This window comes from Macaca mulatta, chromosome 8 (genome assembly GCF_049350105.2).
Source record: "Macaca mulatta isolate MMU2019108-1 chromosome 8, T2T-MMU8v2.0, whole genome shotgun sequence".
NCBI classification, from domain to species: Eukaryota; Metazoa; Chordata; class Mammalia; order Primates; family Cercopithecidae; genus Macaca; species Macaca mulatta.
In genome coordinates, this window is record NC_133413.1 from 62,709,765 (window position 1) to 62,736,377 (window position 26,613).

Here is a 26,613-nt window from a genome sequence, read left to right on the forward strand (position 1 = left end):
CAAGAAAGTTGTTGAAAACATTTACAGTTACACTTACAGCTTTTCAATTATTCAAAATTGAAGGATTTATATACATAATTACCAAAAAAGTGGGGCTATGGATGGAAGATACATTGGCGGGTGTATGTAGACATTACTTGGGTCTGTCAAATGCTGGCTGCCACAAAATACAACTGAAATAATCTATTGATAAAACAAAACTGAGTTTGCCTTGACAGATCTTAACAGCATGTGAGGAAAGGGGGCTAGCAAGCATGGGGTATTTATGTGATTTGAGGGGACTGACTTAAGGAGGGCCCTTGAATGTGAGGGCATGATTAGGGTTGGGCAAGTTCACAACATAACAATTTAGGAGAAAGACACACAGCAAAGCCAAAGTTTCCATGTGAGTCTCAAAGAGTAAACAATCACTTGACATGAATGAATGTCCTGAGAAGGGGTATTTATTCTGAGAGTACATTGAGTAGTTCTGGTTTTATCTGGTTCGGGTAAATGGATTGTTAGGAAGTTCTTGGAACAGATAATGAAGATATTTTCCGTTTTTTATCCTGGGCAAGAATTTCCTGGAATAGTAAATTCATGCTAATGGAGCCAATCCCATAGTAGAGGCTTGTCCATGCAGACATTGACCCGTGGCCCAGGCAAGAAGCCAGCGGCGTGGGTGTGGATGTTTTTGTCCTTGGGTCTTTGATGAGACACAGAATTTGAGCGTTCTCTCTCATATTTTTGAAATTCAAGTATACTAGTCTCAGGGATCAATATTTACAAAGATTTCTGATAGTTAAAAGTTTGACCCTTTAAGAGCATTATTAAAGTGTGTCTTAATACATTTTGTGTTGTTATAAAGGAATACTGGAGGCTGGAAAATTTATAAAGACAAGAGGTTATTTGGCTCACGGCCCTCCAGACTGTACATGGAGCCCCATGCCAGCATCCACTCTGGTGAGGGTCTTAGGAAGCTCCCCTTCATGGGGAAAGTTGAAGGGGCCCTGGACTGTGCAGAGGTCACATGGTGGCAGAGGAAGCAGGGCAGAGTGAGGTACCCAGCTCTCCTTAACAACCAGCTCTCTCAGTGAATGGAATGATAACTCACTCCCTCCCCACCCCCATAGGGACATTAATCTATTCATGGGCAATTCATCTTCATGACCCAAACACCTCCCACTAGGCCCCACCTCCAACACTGGGGATTACATTTCCACATGAGGTTTCGGGAGTCAAATATCCAAACCAGAGCAGCACGACATATCCCCAAAGTGCCACTCGCACTTTCGAATATCAAACCCATAAATCTAACCCTGGATTTCACTTAAAACTGAACAAGGCTATCAGTTACAGAAGGCAGATGATTACATTTATATATGAGAATATACATCTAAGTGGAAAACTCTACTAAAACAGCAGCTGTTTCTGAAGAGCAGGGAACTTCACATTCTATTTATGTTTTAAAAATTTAGTAGCTGGTAAAGTTCAGGACAAACTGTCTTTTTATTTGTCGGGGGCCAATTCAAAACTGTCAAGCATACACAAAGCGGCTAATGACAGAACAAAATATTTATATTGGTTTGCTCTAAAAACAATAAAAAAATGAGCAATTTACATTTTTCTTATTTTTGGCTATTTATTATAACCCATATTAAGATTTTTCAATCCCAATTCATCAAATACATTATTAGGATGTCACTTTTTTTTTTTTTTTTTTTTTTGAGATGGAGTCTCGCTCTGTCGCCCAGGCTGGAGTGCAGTGGCCGGATCTCAGCTCACTGCAAGCTCCGCCTCCCGGGTTCACGCCATTCTCCTGCCTCAGCCTCCCGAGTAGCTGGGACTACAGGCGCCCACCACCTCGCCCGGCTATTTTTTTTGTATTTTTTTAGTAGAGACGGGGTTTCACCGTGTTAGCCAGGATGGTCTCGATCTCCTGACCTCGTGATCCACTCGTCTCGGCCTCCCAAAGTGCTGGGATTACAGGCTTGAGCCACCGCGCCCGGCCGGATGTCACATTTTTTATGATACACAAGAAAAATACATCGTAAAGTGTGGTGTAAATGTGAAAATGATGCTTCTTTGAACAACTTTTCCTGGAATGGGCCCTGGCATATATCTTAACTGTTTCTTGCTGAATGACTGTGCACAGAGGCCAGTAAGGTGCTGGCCAGCACAGCAAGTATGGCTAAATGCAGTCGTGGCGGCCTGCAGAAGGGACAGGAACTTGCCTCTGGATCAGAGTTGAGTTGAATTCTGACCCTGGTACTTATCTCTGGGGCATCAAACAATGAGTAGAGTTTACTCTCTCTAACCCTTGGTTGTCTCTCAGTGTAATGTTGATCATAAGAATTCTGTTGCAGTGTGACTATGAAGCTTACAAGAGGGAATTCAGTGATGTACTCGTTACCGTAGTGTTAAGATTGAGGAATATTGGAATACGTCTGGATGCTGGCGTGCATCTCAATCTTACCTCGTTCTTATTTTCTGTCCTCCAGATGAAACTACATCAGACAGGTGATGAGACAGATCCTGTTGGTTAGAGCATCTAGGTCGAGAGGTCTACACGGGGCTCATTTACTTCTAAATGTGCAAGTCAGTGAGTCCTGCTATTGTCCTCATTAGAGAAGGACTATCCACAATAGAATTATTTTTGTAAAAATAGTGACAAAGGATTTGCCTTGCTTTAATCAAACACATCTGAGGTGGAATCCTGGCTTCATCATTTCCTAGTTTTACGGTCTTGAGCAAGTTACTAACTTTGCTAAACACCAGTTTCCTCATCAGTTTAATTGTGCATGGTGATATTTGCTTGATACATTTTGTGAGATGAAGTATACAAAACATCATTGATTGTGTCTGACAGCGGGGATAGTTATTAGCCAATTAAATCTGCTTACTTTATAATTATCTGCTGAATAATGAGAGGAAATAGCAGGGCACTTTTCCCAGACCACAATAAAATGAATGTAATGTGTGAAAAGAGATGTAGAAAACATTAGTTTTTACAAATATTAATAAAATACTTATGTACCATAACAAGTTAATTTTTGAAACTTTTTCTAATGGGGTAAACCAAAAAATTATTCATCCCCTTCTTTTTATTCAGGTCCTTGGTTCCAGTAGAAGGGTTTTAGTCTTATGTCTGAAGGCCCCAGGACTTTTCATGGGATGGTAATGATAGTCTCTATACACCGGCCTGAAAATGATCGCAGCAACACTCCTTACCAGTTTTTATTTGTACCATACCCCACATACACAGCATTGAACACAATTTTCTTGCCCTGATATATGAAATGTTAATCGTCTGAATTGCTGGAACAAATTATCTGCAGTGAAAATCGGATCTTGTCATTCTCTGATTTTAAATTTTTCTTTCACATGTTGACGTCTGTGGAAGTTAGAACTCTTTAGCATGCCAGTCTACAATATGACCTCCTCCTCTTCCCACTCACCTGGGCTTTGGCCTCTCATCTTCTCACTTCTCACCAATTTTTCAGTGCTTTAAATATGTGAAGCTGCTGCCTTGATGATTGCCATACTTTTGCCCATGCTGTTGTCACTGCCTGCGGCACGTGTTCTCAAACTTGCCCTGCTGAATTGGAAGCAGTATTCTTCCTGGAAATCCAGGTTTGTTAGGTAACCCTCACATGGTTTCCACAGGAGCCTGTGTATACCCAAACCAAAATATTTCACTTATTTCATTGTCTCCCATGAGGTTGAACTCCCACGGGAGTAAGGAAGTGGGCCCGGCATAAACGCGTTCCAAGTAAACATCTTTTTGATGAATGGATGACTCTTAGTCACCATTTCCAGTAAGACTGGTGCTCTTCTTATGACGCATTGTTGACAGAGTTGTAGACACTACTCATTGATATAAAATCCTAATCAGAGGCCGGGCGTGGTGGCTCACGCCTGTAATCCCAGCACTTTGGGAGGCTGAGGAAGGTGGATCACCTGAGGTCTGGAGTTCAAGACCAGCCTGACCAAGATGGTGAAACCCCATCTCTACTAAATACAAAAAATTAGCTGGGCATGGTGGTGCATGCCTGTAATCCCAGCTACTTGGGAGCCTGAGGCAGGAGAATTGCTTGAACCCGGGAGGTGGAGGTCGCAATGAGCCGAGATTGTGCCATCGCATCCAGCCCGGGCAACAAGAGCGAAACTCTATCTCAGAAAAAAAAAAAAAAAAAAAAAGTTCCAATCAGAGCAAGATGCACATGCTTGGCTAAGGGTAAGCTAAGAGCCTGACTGAGCAGATTTGCATTTTGTGATCCATTTTATGCACGTCTTCAACATGTGAATGTGGTGACTAAATGAAAGCTATATTGTGCATTAATGGTTATGTTTTGGCTCCTGGTAAATGAAGGTCTCCCAAGTACAACTCTGACTTTCCTCTTTGGACCCAGACTTCCCTTCAGTCAATTTGGCTTCATTACATGTGTTAAATAGATTTTTTTTTTTTAACCAGATCAAATGTAGGTGGAAACTTATTCTAGAGATGTATGAATCTGGGCAGAAACTGAAAAATTAAATTAGGATGACTATTTGACATTAGATAGAAAGAACACATAAGCAGAAGGCGTGCTATCAAGAATTTATTATCATTTTTCTTTAATTCAAGTTTCTTTAATTTTAGCTTATATGAATCTAGAGATATACTCTGTATCCAAAGTAATTTTGGAATCAGGAGGGTGGGCCCTGTATCTTGCCACCTATTAGATCTGAATGAATTTGCTGCCACTCCTAGCAAAGGTCTTCCTTATGTCAAAGCATTCTCTGTTCTGGAGGTGAATGCCACATCAAAGGCAGGGACAGCTTGTCAACTGGCCAAAAGTCCTGTCCTCTTTAAGGCAAGCAGACCAGCTGTCAGAACAGAAATGTCTCCGAATGACTGGCAGGCTCAAGTGCACTCTGGGGACCTCACCAGGGCTCGTTCTGGACAGTGGATTCCATGGGAAGGGGATACTAGTCTCTAGATAACAGCCTGAGAAAGATCACATCAAAACTCGTTATCAGTTTTTATTTCCTACCATACACCAAATGTACAGCACTGAACACAATTTTGTTGCTTTGATGTAAGAAATATTAAATGTTTGGAGAAACAGTATACAAACAAACTACCTCAAATAAAAAAATGCATACATCATTGCCTTTTTGTTGTTTACAAAAGACCAATTTACAGTATTGATCATTAACATAGTTGAAAAGAAAATAAATTCAGTGCACATTACAAAACACATCAAGTACAAAGTAGGCAAATAAATACAAACATACTTCACAAAACATCCTGCTCAAACTATGCCAACACAAATAAATTAACCTGAAGTCATAGTAAATCATAGTAATAAATATGTAGGTTGGTAAGAGATTTCTTTTAAATTAAATAAAATATATAACAAACTTGTTAAAATATTTAGCAAATTAAACGTTTGTCTTTGTAATAAGTGAACTCATTTGTATGCATCCATGAAGTACTGTATAGCAAAATGTTTGCGAGTACATACTGTAATAGAAAATTTTGTTTGGTGTCCCATTTATAACAGACAGCACATATGGTAGCTCATTTTTTAAATTGATTTTTAAATAAACACCGTTTCTACCTAAGAACAGACAGTTCATCTTCACTAAACTAAGATTCAAGAGTTCAAATGAACTCCAAACCAAACATAAGCCTCACTTAATGCATAACAATGACCACAATTTCATGGGAGTGGAATTATTGTTGAGTATTGTTTTTCATTTGTGCAGGTAACAGTAATAACAGTGGAATATATCAAGCCTGTGAATGCCATCACGTTCCATCTAAATATCCATGAGGTTAATAAAAAATAAACACTTTCGTTTATAGCACAGAAAATTAAGCCCACACTAAGTTCATGTGTACATTTACACAGAGGCACGTCTGCACATGAAATGTGTGTGCACACCAAAAAGGCAGTTTAGCTGGTTGTCTATACCTTTTCCTTAAAAAAAATAAATATAAAAAAACTTTTGAAACAATGCTTAACTACTTTACAATCCCTGAAATAGACATTGCCTTTACTATAGCAACTATGAAACTCTGACCCATTCAGAAATTCAAGATTGTGGGCTCAATTCAAAGTGTGGATGAGTGTGTGTGTGTGTGTGTGTGTGTGAGAATGCCTGTGTGTGTGAGTGTGTGTGTATATTTTGTAGTACTTGAAGGTCTATGGCAAGATTTCTATCAAATTGAATGTTGTCTTGTTTCCTATGGAGGGTGAGACCCAAGTTGCCAGTGTTTGAAGTAATCACTCAGATTGGAGTAACATTTCTTCATGTGTTACTATATTTTCCATTCCTTTCCAGTCAACCCAGTAAGATAAATGCTATTTCAGGGGATACGGTATCTACAAAATTTTTCATTTGGATGTGTTTGTATTTGCTAAGTACAAATATACACCAATATTGTCACTTGTATATTGTACCAACATATGGCAGGAAAGCCTGGCTGGTCACACCAAGTCTTATTTTTCATCTTGGGAAACGAGTTGCCAACGATCTGATATGACTTGAAAAACAAACAGACAAATCTGCATCACTAAAAAAGCTTATGTTTCTTTAAAACATTTCAAATAAATAATTCATATTAACGAAAACCGTCCAGCCAAGTCGAATACTTTGCTGATTGCTATGTTTAATTATTGCTAACAAATTCTGAGCAGGCTGTTTTCCAGCATCCTGTGCTTTTGTGAGTGCGGATTACCCACTAGTGGGCGCCATTTGTCTTCTTATTCCTTCTGTGCAGCTCACCTTACCACAAACTCATTTATAAATACAAAAACCAGTGAAAGGTGGGGGAAGAAGTGTGCAATAAAAATCAAACTCAACTATAGTGCAGTCCTTAGACAAGGATTTCCTTCACCCTTTCCTGTTTCCTCATTAAAACCCAGCAAGAAAGATGACTTGAGAATAGCATTTCTATTTAAATCCTATTGGAAAATAAATTAATAACACACTTGTAAAAATATGGCAGACTTCAAAATGCAGTTAAAAGATAAAAAACTCTTCGATTAGTAATAAATAAATTATAAAAATGTCACATTTATTTTACATATACTTTACAAAAAAAGAGTACAATGAGGAAATAAAAGAAAATCATATGAAAATAAATAAGATCTAATAATTGACTGCATTGCTTTTAATCCAAGAAGTCTATCATAGTTTTTCTTTCCTTTTTATATCAGCTGGGGAAAATAAAATTAGTGCAATGTTGCAATTGTAAATGCAGTACGGCAACCTCCACGCCTTAGCAGTACACGAACCACTAACAGATCCATCTGGAGTTTGCTGCTGTTGGTAATTTCTGTTGCCCGGCAGTGCTGTGATCCTACACATGGATACCCTTCACTGCCTGTTTGATACTTTCCAGTAGAGCTTTGCATTCCGGGGAATAGTCCCGTTCCAGATTGCTGTACATGTCTGTGAGTGTATTTACATATGCTTCAAAATTCTGCTCACTGATAGGTCCCTAAATGGAGACAAAACACATTGACCCAATCACAGTGGTTCAGGCTGAGGGAAAAGAAGGACCCAGTGACATCGAAGATCAGTGATCCGGGAGTCAGGAGGGAAGGCAAGGGTGCATATGGCTGCTGGAGTTGCAGGAGATGGAGAGAGATGGAGTGTGTGTGGGATTCATCTGTTCACTCTTAATTCGGGAGACGAATGTGACTGACTTGTACAGTATTTGGGGTTGATTTGGAGCGCATAAAGTATATGTCTGGCTGTGGACTCAGACTCCACAGAACTTTTCTACTTCTCTTGGGAGGCAGTCTCAGCCTTGACTGCACATGCCTTGCACAACAGAGGCTCCTGTTTGTGGAAGGTGAATATTTGTGAGGCTGGGAAGGGTTGCTTGTACTAAGTGGTGCCTTTAACAGCACTGGGCAGAAACTTAAGGTATTTAAGATTTGAGCAAGTTACTCAGTAACAGTTGTGATGGAAAATTTTCCTCCTCCATCCTCAGACCCTTTGAACCTGTTTCTCTCCTGTGGCATCATCGTAATAACACTTTTTACATTTCTCAGTCTTTGCAGGCAGAATATCAATTTCACAAAGTTTAAATTTATTCATCCCCTATTCTTTTTTTCTTTTTTTTTTTGAGACAGAGTCTCGCACTGTCGCCCAGGCTGGAGTGCAGTGGTGTGATCTCAGCTCACTGCAACCTCCGCCTCCCAGGTTCAAGCGATTCTCCTGCCTCAGCCTCCCAAGTAACTGGGATTACAGGTGTGCACCACCACACCCAGCTAATTTTTGTATTTTTAGTAGAGATGGGATTTCACCATGTTAGCCAGGCTGGTCTCAAATACTTGACCTTAGGTGATCCACCCGCCTCGGCCTCCCAAAGTGCTGAGATTACAGGCGTGAGCCACTGCACTTGGCCTCTCTGTTCTTTTTGTATGTGTTGGTCTCTCCTTTACCCAGTGTGATGCTTCAAGGAGAGCACAGGCTGGATATGTGTAAATTTCACACAAATGTGAAACGGAATGAATATCACAAGGGGAATGTTACTCAGTCATTTCTGTTGCCACCATTTTCCCTCCTTTTTAAAAACACATGGCATGAGACTTACTTTGCAAGGTGCTTGGAAGAAAGGACATTTAAATGACAAAGTATAGTGCTATTGTTGCTATTTAAGGAAATAAGCTTTCTAAATTTGAAGCTATTTGGTTGTGCTCTGCTCGGCAAAGCGCTGATCTAAATTATTAGTATTGTCCAATCGTGATTCTCTGTCCCCTTCACTTTCCTGCCTTTGCTGTGCCTTGTGTTTCTTGGAGAGTCAGGGAATGGGATGGGGACCCAGGTAGCACAGTGGATAAAGGCCACTCTGCAGGGCCGGGCCCACTTACCTTGTGTTAGCTTTGGAAACTTGATCAAATTAAGTAAGCTCTCTGAGCCCTGATTTCAACTATGGAATGGGAATACTAATGCTCGCTCTTTGGTGCTTTTGTAACATTTTGTGTGATCAGCCCTAAAAATCACCACTGGAGTGCTCTGTGTGGTGAGTACACAAGGCACAAGTTAACTTGTGTAGTACCTATTTTTTATGGCAGCGGTGAAGAAGAAAATACTAAGGAATGCATATTCAAAGTATGATTTATGCAATGTTAATAACATTACAATGATTTTGAATAATTATCTTAATCCTTACCATAGTGGCATCATTTATTTTGCTTTGTGTTCATTATTACATTATTGATTTTTGGCAGGTGGGAGTCAAGAAACATATTTGGAATTGTTTAAGATAAGAACTCCATGCTAAGAACTTGGGTAAAATTGAGGGGCTTAATGTTTCAACCAAAATCAATTATATTTCTTTATCACATTGCTGCTTCCATAAATAATTTCATATATAAAATTGGCATCCTTGGAAAAATTATTCTAAAAATTTAGGTTCTGAGGAGATTAAAAGCATTCAGCAATATAGACTCTCCTCCAAATATTTGTCTGTATTTAAGAATATGTAAAAGAGGCTAATTTTCTATGAATTCCAAATACAGTCATGCAATGTATAACAACATCTCAGTCAATGATAGACTGAATATATGATGGTAGTCCCATAAGATAACAACAGCATATTTTTATGGTTTAGATATGTTTTTCCATGTTTAGATACAGAAATACTAGTAATTGCCTAAAATATTCAGTACACTAACATGCTGCTCCAGTGGGTAACCTCAGAGCAGTAGGCTGTACCATATAGCCTGGGTGTGCAGTAAGTAAAGTAGGGTCTGTCATCTGGGTTTGCAGAAGTTCACTGTATGATGTTCACACAGTGCCAAAATTGCCTAAGGGACACATTTCTTAGAATGTGTGCCCATTATTAAGTGTTGGAGGTCTATAGTTGCATACCTGAAAGACATGCTTCGATTTTGAAAATGAGGATTCCTTGCTCATTTTTTTTTTTTTTTTGCTTTTTATTTTATATGAGGAGAACTGAAGTAGGTTCTTCATACTTCCATATGAAGAAAGCACCTAGTCCATTGGGAATTGAACATCTTTGATTACAGTTCTTGAATTGGGTGGATGATGCAAATAATGGTCTCAGATTTTATAAGACATGGAATCTTCTACTTGGAAATAACATTTTCACTGAGGGAGTTTTGCCCATTCAACTTTCACATGACATTATGAACCAAGCTTCAAAAAAATCCTTTGTTTTTAAATGACTTTGGCCTCTAAAAAAATTCTTGGCCTTAATATAATTTAAATAAATGTATCTACCACGTTCCCAGAGAGGGAGATTACTCCAAACCAGACTGTGATGAAGTGTGGTCACTCTGTGACTGCTCACAGGTCTCCTCAAAGCTCAGTCATGGCAACCCCGTCGGTAAATGCATGATGACACTGCAAATGCTTGTAATGGAACAGCGAGGATCTGGCCTTGAACTTACCATCTGTGGAAGCTGGATGTCAGCAAGGCTTGAAATGAGAGCTTGGCTCAGACCCGCCAGCTCTTTTAGCAGACTTTCATTGTTCTGTTCTATGAGTTTGTTCTCCTCCTCTATCGTCTTTAAGTTGCTCTCCATAGACGTGATCTACAACAGAAATAACTTGGGAATGTGAGTAGTGGAGTTTGGAAGGATCGCAAAAGTTTTCTCCCTGAAAGAAAACACACCAAGTGAATCTGAACACTAAGAGATGCATGCATGCAACTTCTCAGCATGAAGCTGCAGCCCCATTGGATTGTTTGAAGTGCTAGAATCACATCTCCAAATTTTCATCTTCAGCCCAGACTTCCTCAGGAATTGTGAAACTTCTCCACGTGGCTGTAGGATGGATATGTCAAACTCAACATGCTTAAAGCAAACTTTGCTATTTTCCCCAAACCTGCTCCATCTGCTGTCTCCCTTTTCCAGTCAGCAGCAACTCAGCTTAAGTGCAGATCCCCCATGACTCTTTCTTTCATACCTCTCCTCCACTGGCGCCTCCTTCAAAATATCCAGGATGAGACCACTGTCCCCTCCACACTGCTGCCCCCTGGGCCAAGCCACCAGTGTGACTGTGCTGCCTTCTCGTGGGTGGCCCTGTGTCTGCCATTACCCCATTTAATCTATTCTCAGCCTTTCCTCAACACAGCCACCAAGATGAGCCTCTTAAAATGCAAGTCAGCATGTCAATCAGAGAGGATGATGTAACTCGTTGGGTCAAAACTGTGTTACAGTTCTGCATACATTCAGAATAAAAACCAAGGTCTTTGAAATGGACTAAGATGCCCCATGTGAGCTGCCCTGTTGCATCTGAGACTGTTCTCCTGTGACCTGCCCCACCCAGCTCACTCACCTGCGACCACATTTCTCTTTGCTATTTCTCAAATCCCCAGACCTTCTCATGATGAGTGCTTTTGTGCTTGCAGGGTTTCTTCTGTCTGAAACACTCTTTCTCCATACCTGTTTGGCCAACTCCCTCATTCCTCAAGTCTTTGTGGATGCCTTTCTTCTCCCTGGGGGCTGGTGGTCCCATTAAGTATTGAAATACAGGTACTCACCCAGCCCCCTGCCATTCTAGCATACAACATAATTGATCATTTATGACTTTTTTGTTTAGTGTCGCTTCCTCCTTCTAGACGATAAGTCTCAAGAGGGCAGACGCCTTTGTGTTCTTTGCTAATGGTTTTCTAGAGGAATTCCCATGATTTCTAGACAAAAGTGTCAATCTGTGGACCAGATGGCCATTAATTGATGATGGCAACAATGGTCACTCTGGGTAAGGAAACCAAAATTTCAGATGGATTAAAACCCGTTGTCTTAAGCTGTTGTGTGAGGACTTCCAAGAGATCCAGTAACTATGGTGGTATAAAAATCCCCTGCAGGGAAAGGGAGAAAGATACTCAGTCCTATTCTCTGTCTCATTCTTTTGCTGCTAGCTTGTTGCAAGAGAGTTATGATTTGTGTTTTAAAAAACTTGAACTGAACTGTTAATTTCCATGGGATGAGGCAGACATTATAAAGAAGAATGCAGAATTGAGAAATTACTTGGGTTTTTAGGTAAAGAATTTGCTCAAGAAAATGTTCAGTAAGATCTGTTTCTAATAAATACTTACACATTCAGAGGTGTTCCAAAAACATTAAATGAAAAAGTTGCTATATTTTACTTGAATTTTGAATGAAACCAAGGATTCTTACCTTTTCATCACATTTTTTTTCTAATGCACTACGTACTCCACCAGACTGTTTGATTATAGGATAATCTGCCTTGTTTGCTTATGAAACCTTTGATGCTACCAGGACAAAAACAGGAGACAGCTTGCCCACAGCTACTGAATCAATGGTAACCTGGGGTAATCCAGCTATTCAGAATTTTACAATAATTATGGAATCTAGAAACACTCAGCATATTGACTCTAAGATATCATATATTTTCACACAAGCTTTAAAAAGTTCAATGTTTTGTTTCCACCAAAGATTAAGGATCATGAATTACTTTTTTTTTTACCTGAGTCTGAAGTTTCATCATATCTGCTTCAATTTTAAGGTTGGATTCATTCAGTTCCTTTATTTCTTCATCCAAATGCCTAATTTCTTCATCACTCTCTATTCCTGTAAAGAGTAAGACTACTTAGTTCGAACTGAAAACTGTTAACAATTGAATCATATGTTTAATTTGTAATTTGCTACTTGAAAATGAGACTTCCATTTGAAGTGTTTTTACCAAAACAATGCATATCCAGGATTCTGAAAAAGTGGATAAGAGAAATTGCAGATTTAATTTCTTGGTAAGAAAGAAAAGAGAGAGTAGAAAAGTGCCACCGTTACATGTAGCTCGGTTATGTCCCGGGGTGCTGCCAGGCGTGTTTGTATATGTATCTTCAATTACATCTCACCGCACCCTACAGCGGGACTCGCTCCATTATACCCTCCTCACATATGAAGACACCGAGCCCAGAGAGGTTAAGTGAGGCCTCAGGAATCACTGATAGAAGTTAAATAACCTGCCCAAGTTCAAATTAAGAGGCAGAGCTGGGATTAAACCTCAAAGCCCTTGCATTCCCTTATTCAAAATGCTGCAAGGACAGTTTTATGCTGAGTAATTAAATATCTGTTTAGTTGAATTAGACCTTAGGAACCATGACTGGAGGCAGAGCTGCGGGGCTGCTGGCAGGTGAATTAGAGTCCAGAGACACATTGGCAGAGTCTTCCACATGGACATGGATGAGGAAAATGTAATTTAGGGGGAAGGACATCAGCTTGGGAGTTTGAATCCTGTTCTTGAACATGGGCAACTTACTTATCTTCTTTGTGCTTCAGTTTCTTCTTCTGTAAAATAGGCATGATATCTACACTGTGAGAATGAATGCAATAAAATGTAGAGCGCTAAACATACCACAGGCTCTCAATGAATGGTGGCTATTTCCCATGATTACTTTGTAGAAGGAGTATGACTACATTTGAAAGGTTTCAAGGACTGGGGAAGGTAGTTAATATTAAGGATGCGAGAAGCAGGATTGGAGGTAATTTTATCTCCTAGAAGAATGAGTCTGAACCAGAGTGACAATGAAGAAGGACACGTGAACTTCCACAGTGAGACTTCATAGGAGCAATTTCATGAGAGCAGGATAAAGGGTACTTGGCCTGACACTTGGTTTGAAAGAGATCTGAGCTCTTATACTTTGCTAGGGTGACTACTTTGGGAAATAATCCATTACCTCCTGAAGGTGGATGCTCACATTCTCTATGACCCTCCAATTTCTTCCTTAGGTACACACCCAAAACAAATCGTTGTACACAGGAAGCATGCATAAGGTGTACACAGCAGTATTGCTCGCCAAAAGCACAACTTGAAAGGAAGCCACATGCCCACCAAAAACAACACGGGTGACTCTCAGTAATTTAGTGGGAAGAGAAAAAAAGTAAGCCGAAAGTTACGTCACATACAGCATGATAAAACAGATGGCTATTCTGTGGGTACTTACTGCTTTATTAAAAGTAACTACTTGATAAAGTGAGCCATGCATGGACCAAAGAAGAGAGTGTGTCATAAGATTGATATAATTCTGGGCTCTAAGATTTAATGAAAAAAGGAAAACAAACCAACATATAAGACTTAGGTATCTTAGTAGCTAGACCGGTCTGAATATGAGTCAACAGTATGACATGGCTACTAAGAAAACAACCAACAGTTACCCAGGACCATACTCATGGAACTACAGTATCTGGGACTCAGGATTCATTCTGCACTGTCCGGCTGTGTCTGGAGAATTGCACTGCATCTTGGAGCACCGTATTTTACTGGTTGGTGCACTGGTGCAGGAATCTCCTCTCAGACAATTGATGGGTAAGAGCTGGGGAAGAAAGGACTGAAATATCTGGATTCTCAATGAAACAGGTATTTGGAGTGCTATCAGCACTTGAAACTTTTCTGATTTGAGCAATTGAAAACTTCTATTGCTATAAATTTCTTTGACATATTGTTTTTCTTTTCTGCCTTTTTACAGTAGAATTCCACCTCAGAGAATGCTATTTTCTTACATAATATCTGGTGAGGCAGACAAAAACCAAGGAGATGCTTGTAAAACATGAAGTGCTCTGAAGGAAGCACAGAGGCTGCGGGGGTCCCTTCACTGGAGAAGATGCACTCCTTTCAAGGCTTTCAAGATCAGAAGGAGGCAGGCCTGTGAAAAACCAGCCAGGAGTTGAGCATCCAAGAGGAGGGAGGAAGTCCAGAGTCCAGTTGGGAAGGGAGTGGGTGCCCCATGGACAGCAAGACAGTGAATGGTGGGAGCAGGCCATGGGGACATCCTGGGAGCTTAGGTTTATTCCAAGTGCAACAGGAGCCAGGGAAGACTTTTAGGTAGGGGATCCGGGATGATCTAGTTGACTTTTCACAAATGTAATTTGGAGTTTTGAGTAGAGGATAGATTGGAGAAGAGACAGAGCAGAAGCCTGAAGACCCATGGGGAGATGATTGCTGGAGTCCTGGCTGGGTGTAGGGAAGTGAGGCCAAGAGAAGGAGACAGACTCAGGACCTAATCTGTAGGCAGAATTTGCAGGACTTGTGAGGGCTGGAGGTAGGGGGCGAGAGAAGAGAGGAATCGACCCCGACTGCTTGCTTCTGCCAGAGTAGGTGGGCAACTGTAGAGCTGTCTCTGTGATGAGGCAGACTGGGGGGCTGAAACTTGCAGTAGGATAAATAAAAGTTCAATTTTGGCTAAGTTATGGGTGCTTGTGAGAAGACCGTTTAAGTGACAGCCTGGGTTCTTGGTTCTGGGACTATATTAGGATTATGTTTCCCTGAGAGCCAACGTTCCTGAAGACACCCCAGACTCATAATCAAAATGGGGCCATTTGGAAGATGCCTGGAGCTTGTGAGGGAAGATCATAAGATGAGATCTCAAAAAAGAAACAGTGTCATGGGATCTAATACGTAACAGGCTCCCCATACATGCTCATAGAATTAGTCAATGAAGGAATTAATGTTTTTATTATAATTTCTGGGATCTGGGGAGCTATTTTAGCCACAGGATAAATGCAACCAATTTCTTTGTAATGTTTCCTGTTAACATATCACTTTATCTGTTTCCACTGAGTCACTTATCCGTCAAACTTCTCTCTATGCACATAGTCTTTAAAAACCTTTGGATTTCACTCTGCACTTCTGAATATTAACTCATATGATCCTCATTTAAAAACCATGAGATAGAAACATTTATTACCTCAAAGTATGCATGGGAAACCAAGGTACAAAGTAAGTGGTACAGCAGGGATTCAAACATAAGCTCTCTGGTTCCAGAATATGTTCTTTTAACCATGAAAATGCTATCTTTATTCATAGATGTTTCATCTGTTTTGGAAGTATCAGTAAAATGTGTGCCCTGATGTTTACAGATATACTTCTAGTAGGGTGTTGGACTAGCTAGGTATGGCTGATGATCAAGGAAACCATATAAACTATCCACTAAATTATTGTTATTATTATTATTATTATTATTGAGACAGAGTCTCACTCTGTCACCAGGCTGGAGTGCAGTAGCATGATCTTGGCTCACTGCAACCTCTGCCTCCCAGGTTCAAGCAATTCTCCTGCCTCAGCCTCCTGAGTAGCTGGAACTACAGGCGTGCGCCACCATGCCCAGTTGATATTTTTATTTTTAGTAAAGACAGAGTTTCATCACGTTGGCCAGGATGTTCTCCATCTCTTGACCTTGTGATTCACCCACCTTGCCTCCCAAAGTGCTGGGATTACAGGCGTGAGCCACTGCGCCTAGCCTCCGCTAAATATTTTACTTACTCTTCAGCGACTTTGATTCTTTATATAATTCATCTATGTAAAAGAAAGAGATTATGCTTTCTTTTCATTTAATAATTCTAATGTTTAGTTGGTACTAATCTGTGCCTAATTTGCATATTTGGGGATTATGTTATATATTATATTTTCTTTATATTCTGTATAATTATGCAAGTTATGTATATACCTGTATAGAGCAGGTATTCTCAACTTTTAAGAGGCTTTAAGTCCTATAGTTACGTTTTTTCATATTATACAAATGAAGCAATTCTATCATATTTCAAACAAATTCTATTATATTTCTTGAGTGAACTTTTATTTATTTTTTATTTTTTATTTTTTGAGATGGAGTCTCACTCTGTTGCCCAAGCTGGAATGCAGTGGTTCGATCTCGGCTCACTGCAACCTCTGCCCTCTGACTTCAAGCGATTCTCCCACCTCATCCTCCTGAGTAGCTGGGATTACAGGCACCTGCCACAGCGCCTGGCTAATTTGTTTGTTTGTTTGTTTGTTTTGTTGTTGTTGTTGTTTTTGTATTTTTAGTAGAGACGGGGTTTTACCGTCTTGTCCAGGCTGGTTTTGAACTCCTAACCTTGTGATCCACCCTCCTCAGCCTCCCAAAGTTCTGGGATTACAGGTGTGAGCCACCGCGCCCGGCTGAACTTTGATTTTTAAATTGTGTTTACACCACAAAATTGTACTTTTTTTTTATTTATGGGAAAATGAACTAATGTAAATTTGGCTATTTAGTTACTAAAGGAGTGAAGAGAGTTAATATCCAGAAAGAAATGATATATAACAATGTTTAGGACACACTATTTTGTCACATGAGAAGAGCTAGAAGGAGGTCCTAAGTGCAAGACCATATATATAGACCAATTATCACAACTTCTGCTTGTTTCTACAAAGCACAGAAGGACTGGCATTCTTTCTTATACAGATGGCCTAATTTTATTATCAAGGACTAATAAAGGTCTTTAAAAATTAACGTGGCAATTTAATTATGGCAAGGATGGAGAACTAAGGATCAATTATTCTAAAATTAATGTACACATTTTTTGATATAGACCCTCCATGTTTAAACTGGCTTGTGCATAATATTCCCCTAAAATATTATCTAATTCAACTAATTGCATGAATGATTTGTACCTAGTTTAAATTAATATAGTGTGCTAAAGTTAAAGCCATATGCACTTTATATTTCATTGCAATTTGATTTGATATTTTTAATGTCTGAAGGTGTGTTCATTTACATCTACTTTAAAGATCATCCAGAGAACAGTCATTGTGGCCTCACTTTAAGGTAAGGGATCATGAGACACAGTATTGTTAGAGAAGACCCCCAAATCACTTTAGGTCCTTCTTGACCTTCAACGAACCACTGACCTGAATTCAGGTGGGCTTTTTCTCCTGCAAAGTCATGGTAAGTTCTTAAGCTTTACAGAGCATCAGCCTCTACTTTCTCGGATTGTAAAACGTGTACTTTTCCAGTTAGTTACCTGTCCACATAGAATGACTGCACCCTGACACTTGTCAATGGGTTCAATCCAGCTCGCTGCTGCTCTATATTCTTTGAAAGCTCAGCTGAAGATGCTAGACGTATAGGGACCCTTTGAAGTGTATGTGCTCAGCCCTGCTGCTCCTGGGTCTCTGTGCAAGTCTGTGCAAGTCTCTGTGGGTTCCGACAGACCACCTGCTGCTGGCCCCCTGCAAAGCTCCATCACAATTTGAGGTAATGACGCCAGAGGACTGTTTTGTTTTTATCTTTGTTAGGAGTGGCCTTGTAATTTATATTCTGTTGGATGGATGGTATTGGTGTTCTCCTAATGAGAACTCATAGGAAATATTTTCTTCATGCACTGGGTTCCAGAAGGAGTTTTGCTCTGAATTTACTTACTGCCACGTGATCCACATGGCGATTATAGCTTTCTTCTGTTGTTGGTTTCTAAAAGGCAAGGTCAAATTTGCGATCCTTATTTACCCAGCGAGAAATGACTCTTCACACACGTCTTAGTGTCCTCAGGCTTGCTCCGTCTTGCATTCTTATCTTCAACTTTCCTTTATCTCATTTTTGAATTAATTTTTTGTTTTGTTTTGTTTTGAGACAGAGTCTCACTCTGTTGCCCAGGCTGGAGTGCAGTGGTGCTTTCTTGATTCACTGCAACCTCTGCCTCCAGCGTTCAAGCAATTTCCTGCCTCAGTCTCCCGAGTAGCTGGGACTACAGGTGCGTGCCGCCACACCCGGATAATATTTTTTTGTATTTTTAGTAGAGATAGGGTTTCCCCATGTTGGCTAGTATGGTCTTGATCTCCTGACCTTGTGATCGGCCCACCTCGGCCTCCCAAAGTGCTGGGATTACAGGCGTGAGCCACTGCACCTGGGCGAGTTAAATTTTTAACCAGCATTTAAAAAAAAGTTCATGTAGCTTTGCAGTCCTTATCCTTTAAATACTATTTGAAATGGGATGATAAATAAAGACACACTAAATTGTCCCAATGTCACTGCATATGTACTTAGAGGTATTTAGGGAATGGGGAGTATTTCCAAGGAGGAGTCAGAACATCTAGGGAAAAGCTCTTTTACTGAGCCTGTGAATGTTGGAAAGACGGGAGGAGGCAGCCGGGGCTTTATTCCTCCTCTGCGTGTACACTCCTCCTTCGGCGCTTAGCGGTGAGGACCCACGGAGAGAGAGCACCCCCGCCAAGGACCGCTTTAAATAAAGCAGATGAAGGCCTCGGAGGGAAACAGTAGGAAGCTCGAGTGCTTTCCCCCCCTTGGATACCACATATCTTCTTTTTAAAAATCACACACACAAGTTAAAAAGATTGAGCTTCAGGGAAAGTAACAACAGTGAAAGTCCCCAGCTCAATTCGAGTCATGTGCCAAAGATGCCATCAAATAAAGTCTCCAGAGCAAAATAATTGCTCTGCCATTGTTTCTCAAACGCTTTGGAATGATCTTTGATGGAAAACAACACAGGCCCCAGATAATGCTGATTAGAAATCTCAAGAAATGCATTCAAGAATCAAAGGAAAATTGGAGGATCCAAACAGAGAACTCAGAAACTGTATCTCTGAACTCGGAAAGCAGATTGACACTAAGGAAATATCTAGGGAAATGTAGACTTAGGTAAAGATCTGGATGCTAAATCCAAACCTTCCAGAATCTCTATAAAAATATCATGTTGAGCACAGAAGAACACAATTGAAGGATTCAAATATAGATGCTAGAAATTGCTTCCTGAATTTTTATAGCGGATTTATACCAGAAAAATGTGCACATACACACACACATGTACACACAAACACACATGAGAGAACACACACATGTGAGAGAGACTGAAGGACACAACTTCCACTAGTGTATCTTTGTTGCTGTTGTTTTGTTTAGAGATAGGTTCTCTTGCTGTCGCCCAGGCTGGAGTACAGTGGCACTATCATATCTTACTACATCAGCCTCGATCCTGGGCTCCTGGTCTCTACAATCCTCCCATCTCAGCTTCCAGAGTAACTGTGACTACAGGTGTGCACCACCACACTGGGCTAATTTTTTTTTTTTTTTAAGAGATGCGGTGTGGCTGTGTTGCCCAGGCTGGTCACAAACACCTGACCTCAAGCAATCCTCTATACTTGGCCTCCCAAAGTGCTGGGATTATGGGCATGAACCAGCATGCCCTGCCAACCACCAGTGTATCTTAACCCATCATACCCCACTGCTTGACTTTCTCTGTTGGAGATCACTCCTTACTTAAAAATAACCCATCATACCCCACTGCCTGACTTTCTCTGTTGGAGATCACTCCTTATTTAAAAATAAGGAAGACACCAAAAAATTGTTTTTAAACAAAGTTATAATTTTAGTTCAAATCTGAGGAAACCTTTCTTCTTGTACATTAAAATTACACTTCCCACCTAGTGAATACTTTGACACACGAAACCCTTTAGGGAGCCAGGGTCTACACCCTGGAGGAGGTGGTGACAGCCAGCCCTGCGCTCTTACCCCCGGTTGCTTTGAGCTTGATGGTCATGAGTTCTTCAGAAACCTTGCCCTTTTTGATAGCTTGTGCATTGAGAGGACATCCAGATAAGCTGTGAAAATAGAAATTGTACTAATGTATGAGATGTATATTATTTCTTATAAACATTAAGATGTTTTATTCACAACCTACTATTTGTGTTTTTGCTGCCGATTAATTACATTATAACCCATAGTCTCTTTGTAGAGAGTAATGAATACACATCCACTAAAGCAAAGGCAAAATGCCCTCAAATAATGTAAAATGTTTTGCTTTCTTTCCTTAAATCAAGATACAAATAGTTACTGCTGATACACAATTATTATTTAATTTATTTTGTTAAATTGCTATTCATCTGCATTTAAGTAAGTTCTTTTGTTTAGTCGTGGTTACTTTATTTTCTGTAAATGTGAAATTGTACATATATATTATGAATAAGAATTGTTCCCAATTAGTCAAAATTCCATGAGTAATAAAGCAGAATCTAGTTCTTCCTGCCTTTATATAAAGTGTTCCTTGATCTTTATAGAATTACTCAATACAAGCCAAAATAAAGCCCTATCCCACACCCCCATGGCAAATTCAGTTTGGTTATGGGAACGTTTTTTAATTTTTTTCTTTAATTTTTACAACATTTTTCATTTTAAAAAAAATCTGTACCCTGGAAGGAGAATAAGAGGAGCTGCCACAAGTGTATTCAGATGCAATCACTGCAGAGGCAGTCTATTACATTGCAGTGGTGTTTATAACCCTTTCCATTTAGTAGTGGCACTCTTCAGCAGGGTTTCTTTCCCTTAATGTCATCTGTTTTATTTAAATTGCACCAGCATGATAAATGACAACATTGAAGAAAACTTGTTTTTCATCATTTATGATCAGATAATTTTGTTGTTCTATCCAGCCATTAATTCCTTTGCAATCTTGCTGCGTTTCCGTAGAAACAATTTTTAGATCAAAATAGTGATGATCATGATCAGTCATTTAAAGTCTTTTTTTCTGCAGAAAGTTAGTTACAATTCATCTATAAAGCAATCATTTCACCCTGAAGCTTGGGACATTTGGCAGAGTGAAAGAAAATATTTCTGAAGCAAAGCCCTTAATAAATGTGTGCTTAATTACTGTATTTTTTCAAGAATACTAATTATTCTACACTGAGTCTATGAAATATAAAAAATAATAGACATATGCTATTACATATATAGAAAAGGGTATGTAGTTTGCCTAATTTGATAAGCTATACATTTTTCTACACAGAAAAAGAAAATAAAGAAAAGCACAAACTCAACTTGGAAACTGTGTCTTCTATTTTCAGAAGCTTCTCACTGTCAATTGTGGCCTATAAAAGTTTCATTATCTGTTTTATAGGGAGTTTGCACGTCTGTCTTGTTTTATGTCACATATTGTATTCTGAGAAAATAATCATGAATATTTATTTGGCAAACTGGATATTCAAAGGTGACCTTTAGTAAGTCCATTTGTAACATAATGGATATTAATATCTCATTAGAACTTCTCTGATCCTCACCCTTAAAGGATCTACTCTGTTCAGACAACACGCCGGAAAACTTTCAGGGTGACACAGTGTTGTGGAAAAGTTAATGAAGCCTCCATCAATAATTACATGACTTAGAAGCAAAGAACATAGTTATGAAAGAGAGGCTTTGCTTCCAAAATGCCACTTGATTTTGTATCTTCCAATGTAGTTTTCATATCTTCCAGAATATAAAATGAATCTTAAATTAAAAAAAAAAAAGGGCAGGAAAAGCATTTTAAAAGTTCTTTTTCCTTTTGAAGGCAGATGTTAAGAGGCTGAGGTATTTGGCTCCATATTGGAAAGGCAGAAAAAAAAAATGTGCTTTCTATGGTTTTGACCAAAATTACCATTCTATTATGACATAGTGAGGGATTTTTTATTTTTTATTTTTTTTGAGGTAGAGTCTCACTAAGTCACCCACACTGAAGTGCACTGGTACAATTTGGCTCACTGCAACCTCCACCTCCTGGGCTCAAGCAATTCTCCTGCCTCAGCCTCCTGACTAGCTGGAATCGTAAGTGCGCACCACATCTGGCTAATTTTTATATTTTTAGTAGAGACAGGGTCTCACCATATTGGCCAGGTTGGACTCGAACTCCTGACCTCAAGTGATCTGCCCGCCTTGGCCTCCCAAAGTGCTGGGATTACAGGCGTGAGCCACGGTGCCCAGCTGCAATTTTAAATTATATCTTCCTCTGCCTTCTTAAAGCAAAATAGCAGGTGATACAATGTATGTTGTGAACATAATTGCTTACAATATATTACTAAGCTTCAATAAAATCACAAAGATATGGCATAGCACTAAATGAGTTCTATCAGTCACAGGACTTCTGATTTTAAAGCTACAAATATCCATAATTGTGTGTGTGTGTGTGAGTGTGTGTGTGTGTGTTTTAACATATCAGTTATCTTCTCAGATTGCTATTTTTTTCAAAGGAAATATTTTGTCATATAGAGATTTAAAGCAAGGTTTGAAGGTAGTTATTATATAAATATAATATGGATATAGTGTGGGGGTCAAATTGTTCTTAACCATCCTACAAAGTGTGTTTTGTAATTATTCCCATTTTGGTTGAGAAAATGTCTATGCACTGGTGCCTGTGACACCTCAGCTTGGTGCCTGGCCCATGGTGAGGACCCATCATCAAACCTTAGGGGAAGCAGGATGACACTGGCTCTAGCATGCCAACCTGTATTCAAAGCAATTCCATAACTTTCCTGTGCTTGTTTCGTCTTCTATCAACTGAGGATAGTTATAATACCTGTAGTTCACAGGGTTTTGTAAAGGTTTAAAGGAATAAACCATGCAAGCTACTTATAACAGCGCTGTCTATGGGCGAGAACCCCAAATACGTGTCAGCTATTTTTAGATAACAAGTGATGGGAAAGAATACGAAGAACCTCAGAGATTTCAGAACCAAATTTGTAACATATAAAAGTCAGTTGTGAGTTATATTCCAAGTCATATAAGTCATCCTGCATATATACACATAGGCTTAATATTATCTTCACAAACAGGAAAGGCGATCATCTGTGTTGAACCCCTACTGTGTGCCAGGCATAAGCCAGGCGTTTTGCGATATTATTCCATTAAATTCTACAGATAGGCCTGGCACAGTGGCTCATGCCTGTAATCCCAGCACTTTGGGAGGCCGAGGTGGGCGGATCATTTGAGTTCAGGAGTTTGAGACCAGCCTGACCAACATGGTGAAACTCAGTCTCTACTAAAAATACAAAAAATTAACTGGGTATGGTGGTCCCAGCTACTTGGGAGGCTGAGGCAGGAGAATTGCTTGAACCTGGAAGGCGGAAGTTGCAGTGAGCTGAGATAGCACCCCTGCACTCCAGCCTGGGTGAGAGTGAGACTCCATCTCCAAATAAATAAATAAATAAAATAAAATATACGCACAGAAAAGAGACAGTTTTCCACCTTAAAGAGAATACCCCACATTAAATACAGTTTCTTAAATATTTGAAATCACAAGAGAAATTCAATTCCATTAAATTCTACACATAGAAAAGAAAGAGTATTCCACCTTAAAGAGAATACCCCAAATTAAATCCAATTTCTTAAATATTTTAAATTGCAAGAGAACTTTTGAGTCAAGAATGCTGAAATCTGAATTACCTTTGTCTACATTCTTCACTGCTTTCCATGTCCTAGAAAATAAAACCTTGGAGGCTGAGTGCGGTGGCTCATGCCTGTAATCCCAACACTTTGGGAGGCCAAGGTGGGCAGATCACCTGAGGTCAGGAGTTCGAGACCACCCTGGCCTACATGGCAAAACCCCGCCTCTACTAAAAATAAAATATTAGCCTGGTGTGGTGGCGTGCACCTGTAGTCCCAGCCACTCAGAAGGCTGAGGCAGAAGAATCATTGAACTGGGGAGGCAGAGGTTGCAGTGAGCCGAGATTGAGCCACTGCACTCCAGCATGGGTGACAGAGTGAGATTCTGTTTCAAAAAAAAAAAAAAAAAGAAAATGAAAAAAGAAAGAAAGAAAGAAAATAGTACCTTGGCGTTAATATTGCAGCCTATATTTTTGAAATCAGAATTTTCTTTCTCTCATTACGAAATACAGAATATGTAAACAGCTACCTATGATGTGTATTTGCAATTTAAAGGATATTCTTTTTTAGAAATGGGGTCTTGTTCTATCACCAGGCTTGAGTGCAGGGGAGCAATCATAGCTCACTGCAGCCTCAAACTCCCAGGCTCAAGCAATCGTCCTGCCTCAGCCTCCTGAGTAGCTGGAACCACAAGCATGTACCACCACCAATAAGCACTACTTATTTCCCCACTCCACTGTTAGTGGGCACCAAGGTTGTTCCCAGCGTGGAGTTGGTAGAGCAACGCTGCTCACGTGTGGTCAGACAGACCTCCGGGTTCTCATAGGCAGAGATCCTCTGGGCATAAGTCTGGCCGTGTGCTGGGGCAAGTGCATAGTTCAGTTTTCAACTTGACTCTTTAAAGACAATTTGCTTCTTAAAGTGGCACTACCAGTTGCTCTGCCACCTACAGAGTGTGGGAGTATCTGTTGCTCCACATCCTCACCAAGCCTTGGCATCATCATTTAAAACTTCTTCACTATTTTTAAAGATAACTTCATTATTGCTAACTGAGGGATGTGCTCACCACAGTACAGCATTAATATTTCATTAGCAGGATCAATGTGGATATTACTGAGGTCATTACAAGGAAGTCAAGCTACTGTATAGTAAATGTGCCATTAGGCACACTTGATTTGTGAGTGAAGTTCCTGAATATAAAATAGTAATTCAAACTCAGAATAAAATAAAGTGTGCTATTGTGGACATAGGTCTACATTTGAAAACCATCAAAAAATAAACCACTTGAAAAAGTCAAGTTTTCTCCATAAACAGGTTTTACTGAATATTTAAATACCTTCAAACGAGCAATTCCTGGAAGGCTTTATTTTCTGATATCATCCATATAAATCTTTAGAACTGAGCAAAATCTCAAAAAGCCCCAATTTTGCTCAATGTTTACACTGCTCATATACAAAACATCAATGGTTTCCTAAAGCTTCATTGGATTTTAAACCAGCATCATGTACAGTGACCCAAAAGATGAGACAAGACCCCACTGATGGCAGAAGTATGTGGGGAAGCTTCTAATCTTTTCCTTTAGGTGGAATGTGAACCAAAAAGCTGGACAAAGATCCCTATTGCCCAACAAAGGGCTTGGTTGAATGCGTGACCCTCGGTGGTAAAGGAATGCAGTCACTGGGAACTATAAAAGGGTTTCCAGATCTCCTGTATCCTGCTGCTCACTTTGCAGTCACTGTGTCATTTTCTTTCTGGCTGCTGCGGATGAGTCACACCCTCCCAGTAGCAAAGTAACTACAATTTTGGCCCCAAATTGAGCCAGTCCATAAGACAGAGGGAATTCTATAAATATGTAAAGTGAAAGTTTGCAATTACATAACATAATAGAAGAGATATCACCACTTGGAACTGAAGTAAACCATTAAATGACTGAACCGTTAAGAAATAGCAGCCTAAGCAATATTTTAGAATACAAATAAAACCAACTCTACATTTTCTAGAGCACTTGAAAACTGTGTAGTAATTTTAAGAAATAGAGAAAATAACATTTTTCATTCTTCATGCTCATCCAATATCTATACAACAAAACTTCATGTTATGATATCTCAACTGTTACAGTGAACAACCTTTAGGGGGTTGTTCACAACCCTCTCCCCAAGGCAGCCTAGGTGACAACCGATCACAACACTACAACAAAAAGACAGAAAACTCATGTTACCTTCGGTGGGTGACAAAAACATTATTTACATGGCCCAGCCCATTGCAGCCTGGCAAGGGACAATGTGGTAGCTCTTGCTTGTTCAGTTTCCAGGAGAGGGAGGCTCCATTGAGAGGATTCTCCTTCTGTCTCTTGGCAGCCAGAGGACAACCAGAAGCTGTGCGGTGTGACGTGTATTTACCTGATATGTGACCTTGGCCATCACACCCTATCACAGGACATCTAGAGAGAAAGCAGAGACATTACCAGCCGGGAAGAAGGCAGTGATAGTCCTATGCTCTCCAGAGAACAAGCCATGCAATTATAGAGTTTTAATAAAAGATGCCAACATAACCAGCAAAACAGCATTGCATAAGCAGGCTCTGAGCTACGCGATTTTCATGTATTATCTCACTTAATATTCACTACAATCTACTGGGTAGAGAGTATTATTATCCCATTTTGCAGATGAGGAATAACGAGGCTTAGAGAGCTCAGGTAACTTGCCGCCCATTTTATAAGAAGTGGAGCCAAGTTCATGCCCACACTTTTTAGGTCTAGAGCCAAT

At 39.8% G+C, this 26,613-nt stretch overlaps 1 protein-coding gene across 1 annotated transcript in view; it reads right to left on the bottom strand.

Moving 5' to 3' along the window:
• Positions 1 to 4,984: 4,984 nt before the first annotated feature.
• ST18 (ST18 C2H2C-type zinc finger transcription factor) overlaps positions 4,985 to 26,613 on the bottom strand; it is a 108,828-nt gene continuing 87,199 nt past the window's right edge. The window contains exons 16-20 of the mRNA XM_028852671.2: positions 26,067 to 26,288; positions 20,231 to 20,319; positions 12,442 to 12,545; positions 10,401 to 10,544; positions 4,985 to 7,474 (exon numbers count right to left, since the gene is read on the bottom strand). Of these exons, the coding sequence (XP_028708504.2) occupies positions 7,334 to 7,474; positions 10,401 to 10,544; positions 12,442 to 12,545; positions 20,231 to 20,319; positions 26,067 to 26,288 (700 nt within the window). The 3' untranslated portion in view covers positions 4,985 to 7,333. The remainder of the gene's footprint in view (positions 7,475 to 10,400; positions 10,545 to 12,441; positions 12,546 to 20,230; positions 20,320 to 26,066; positions 26,289 to 26,613) is intronic.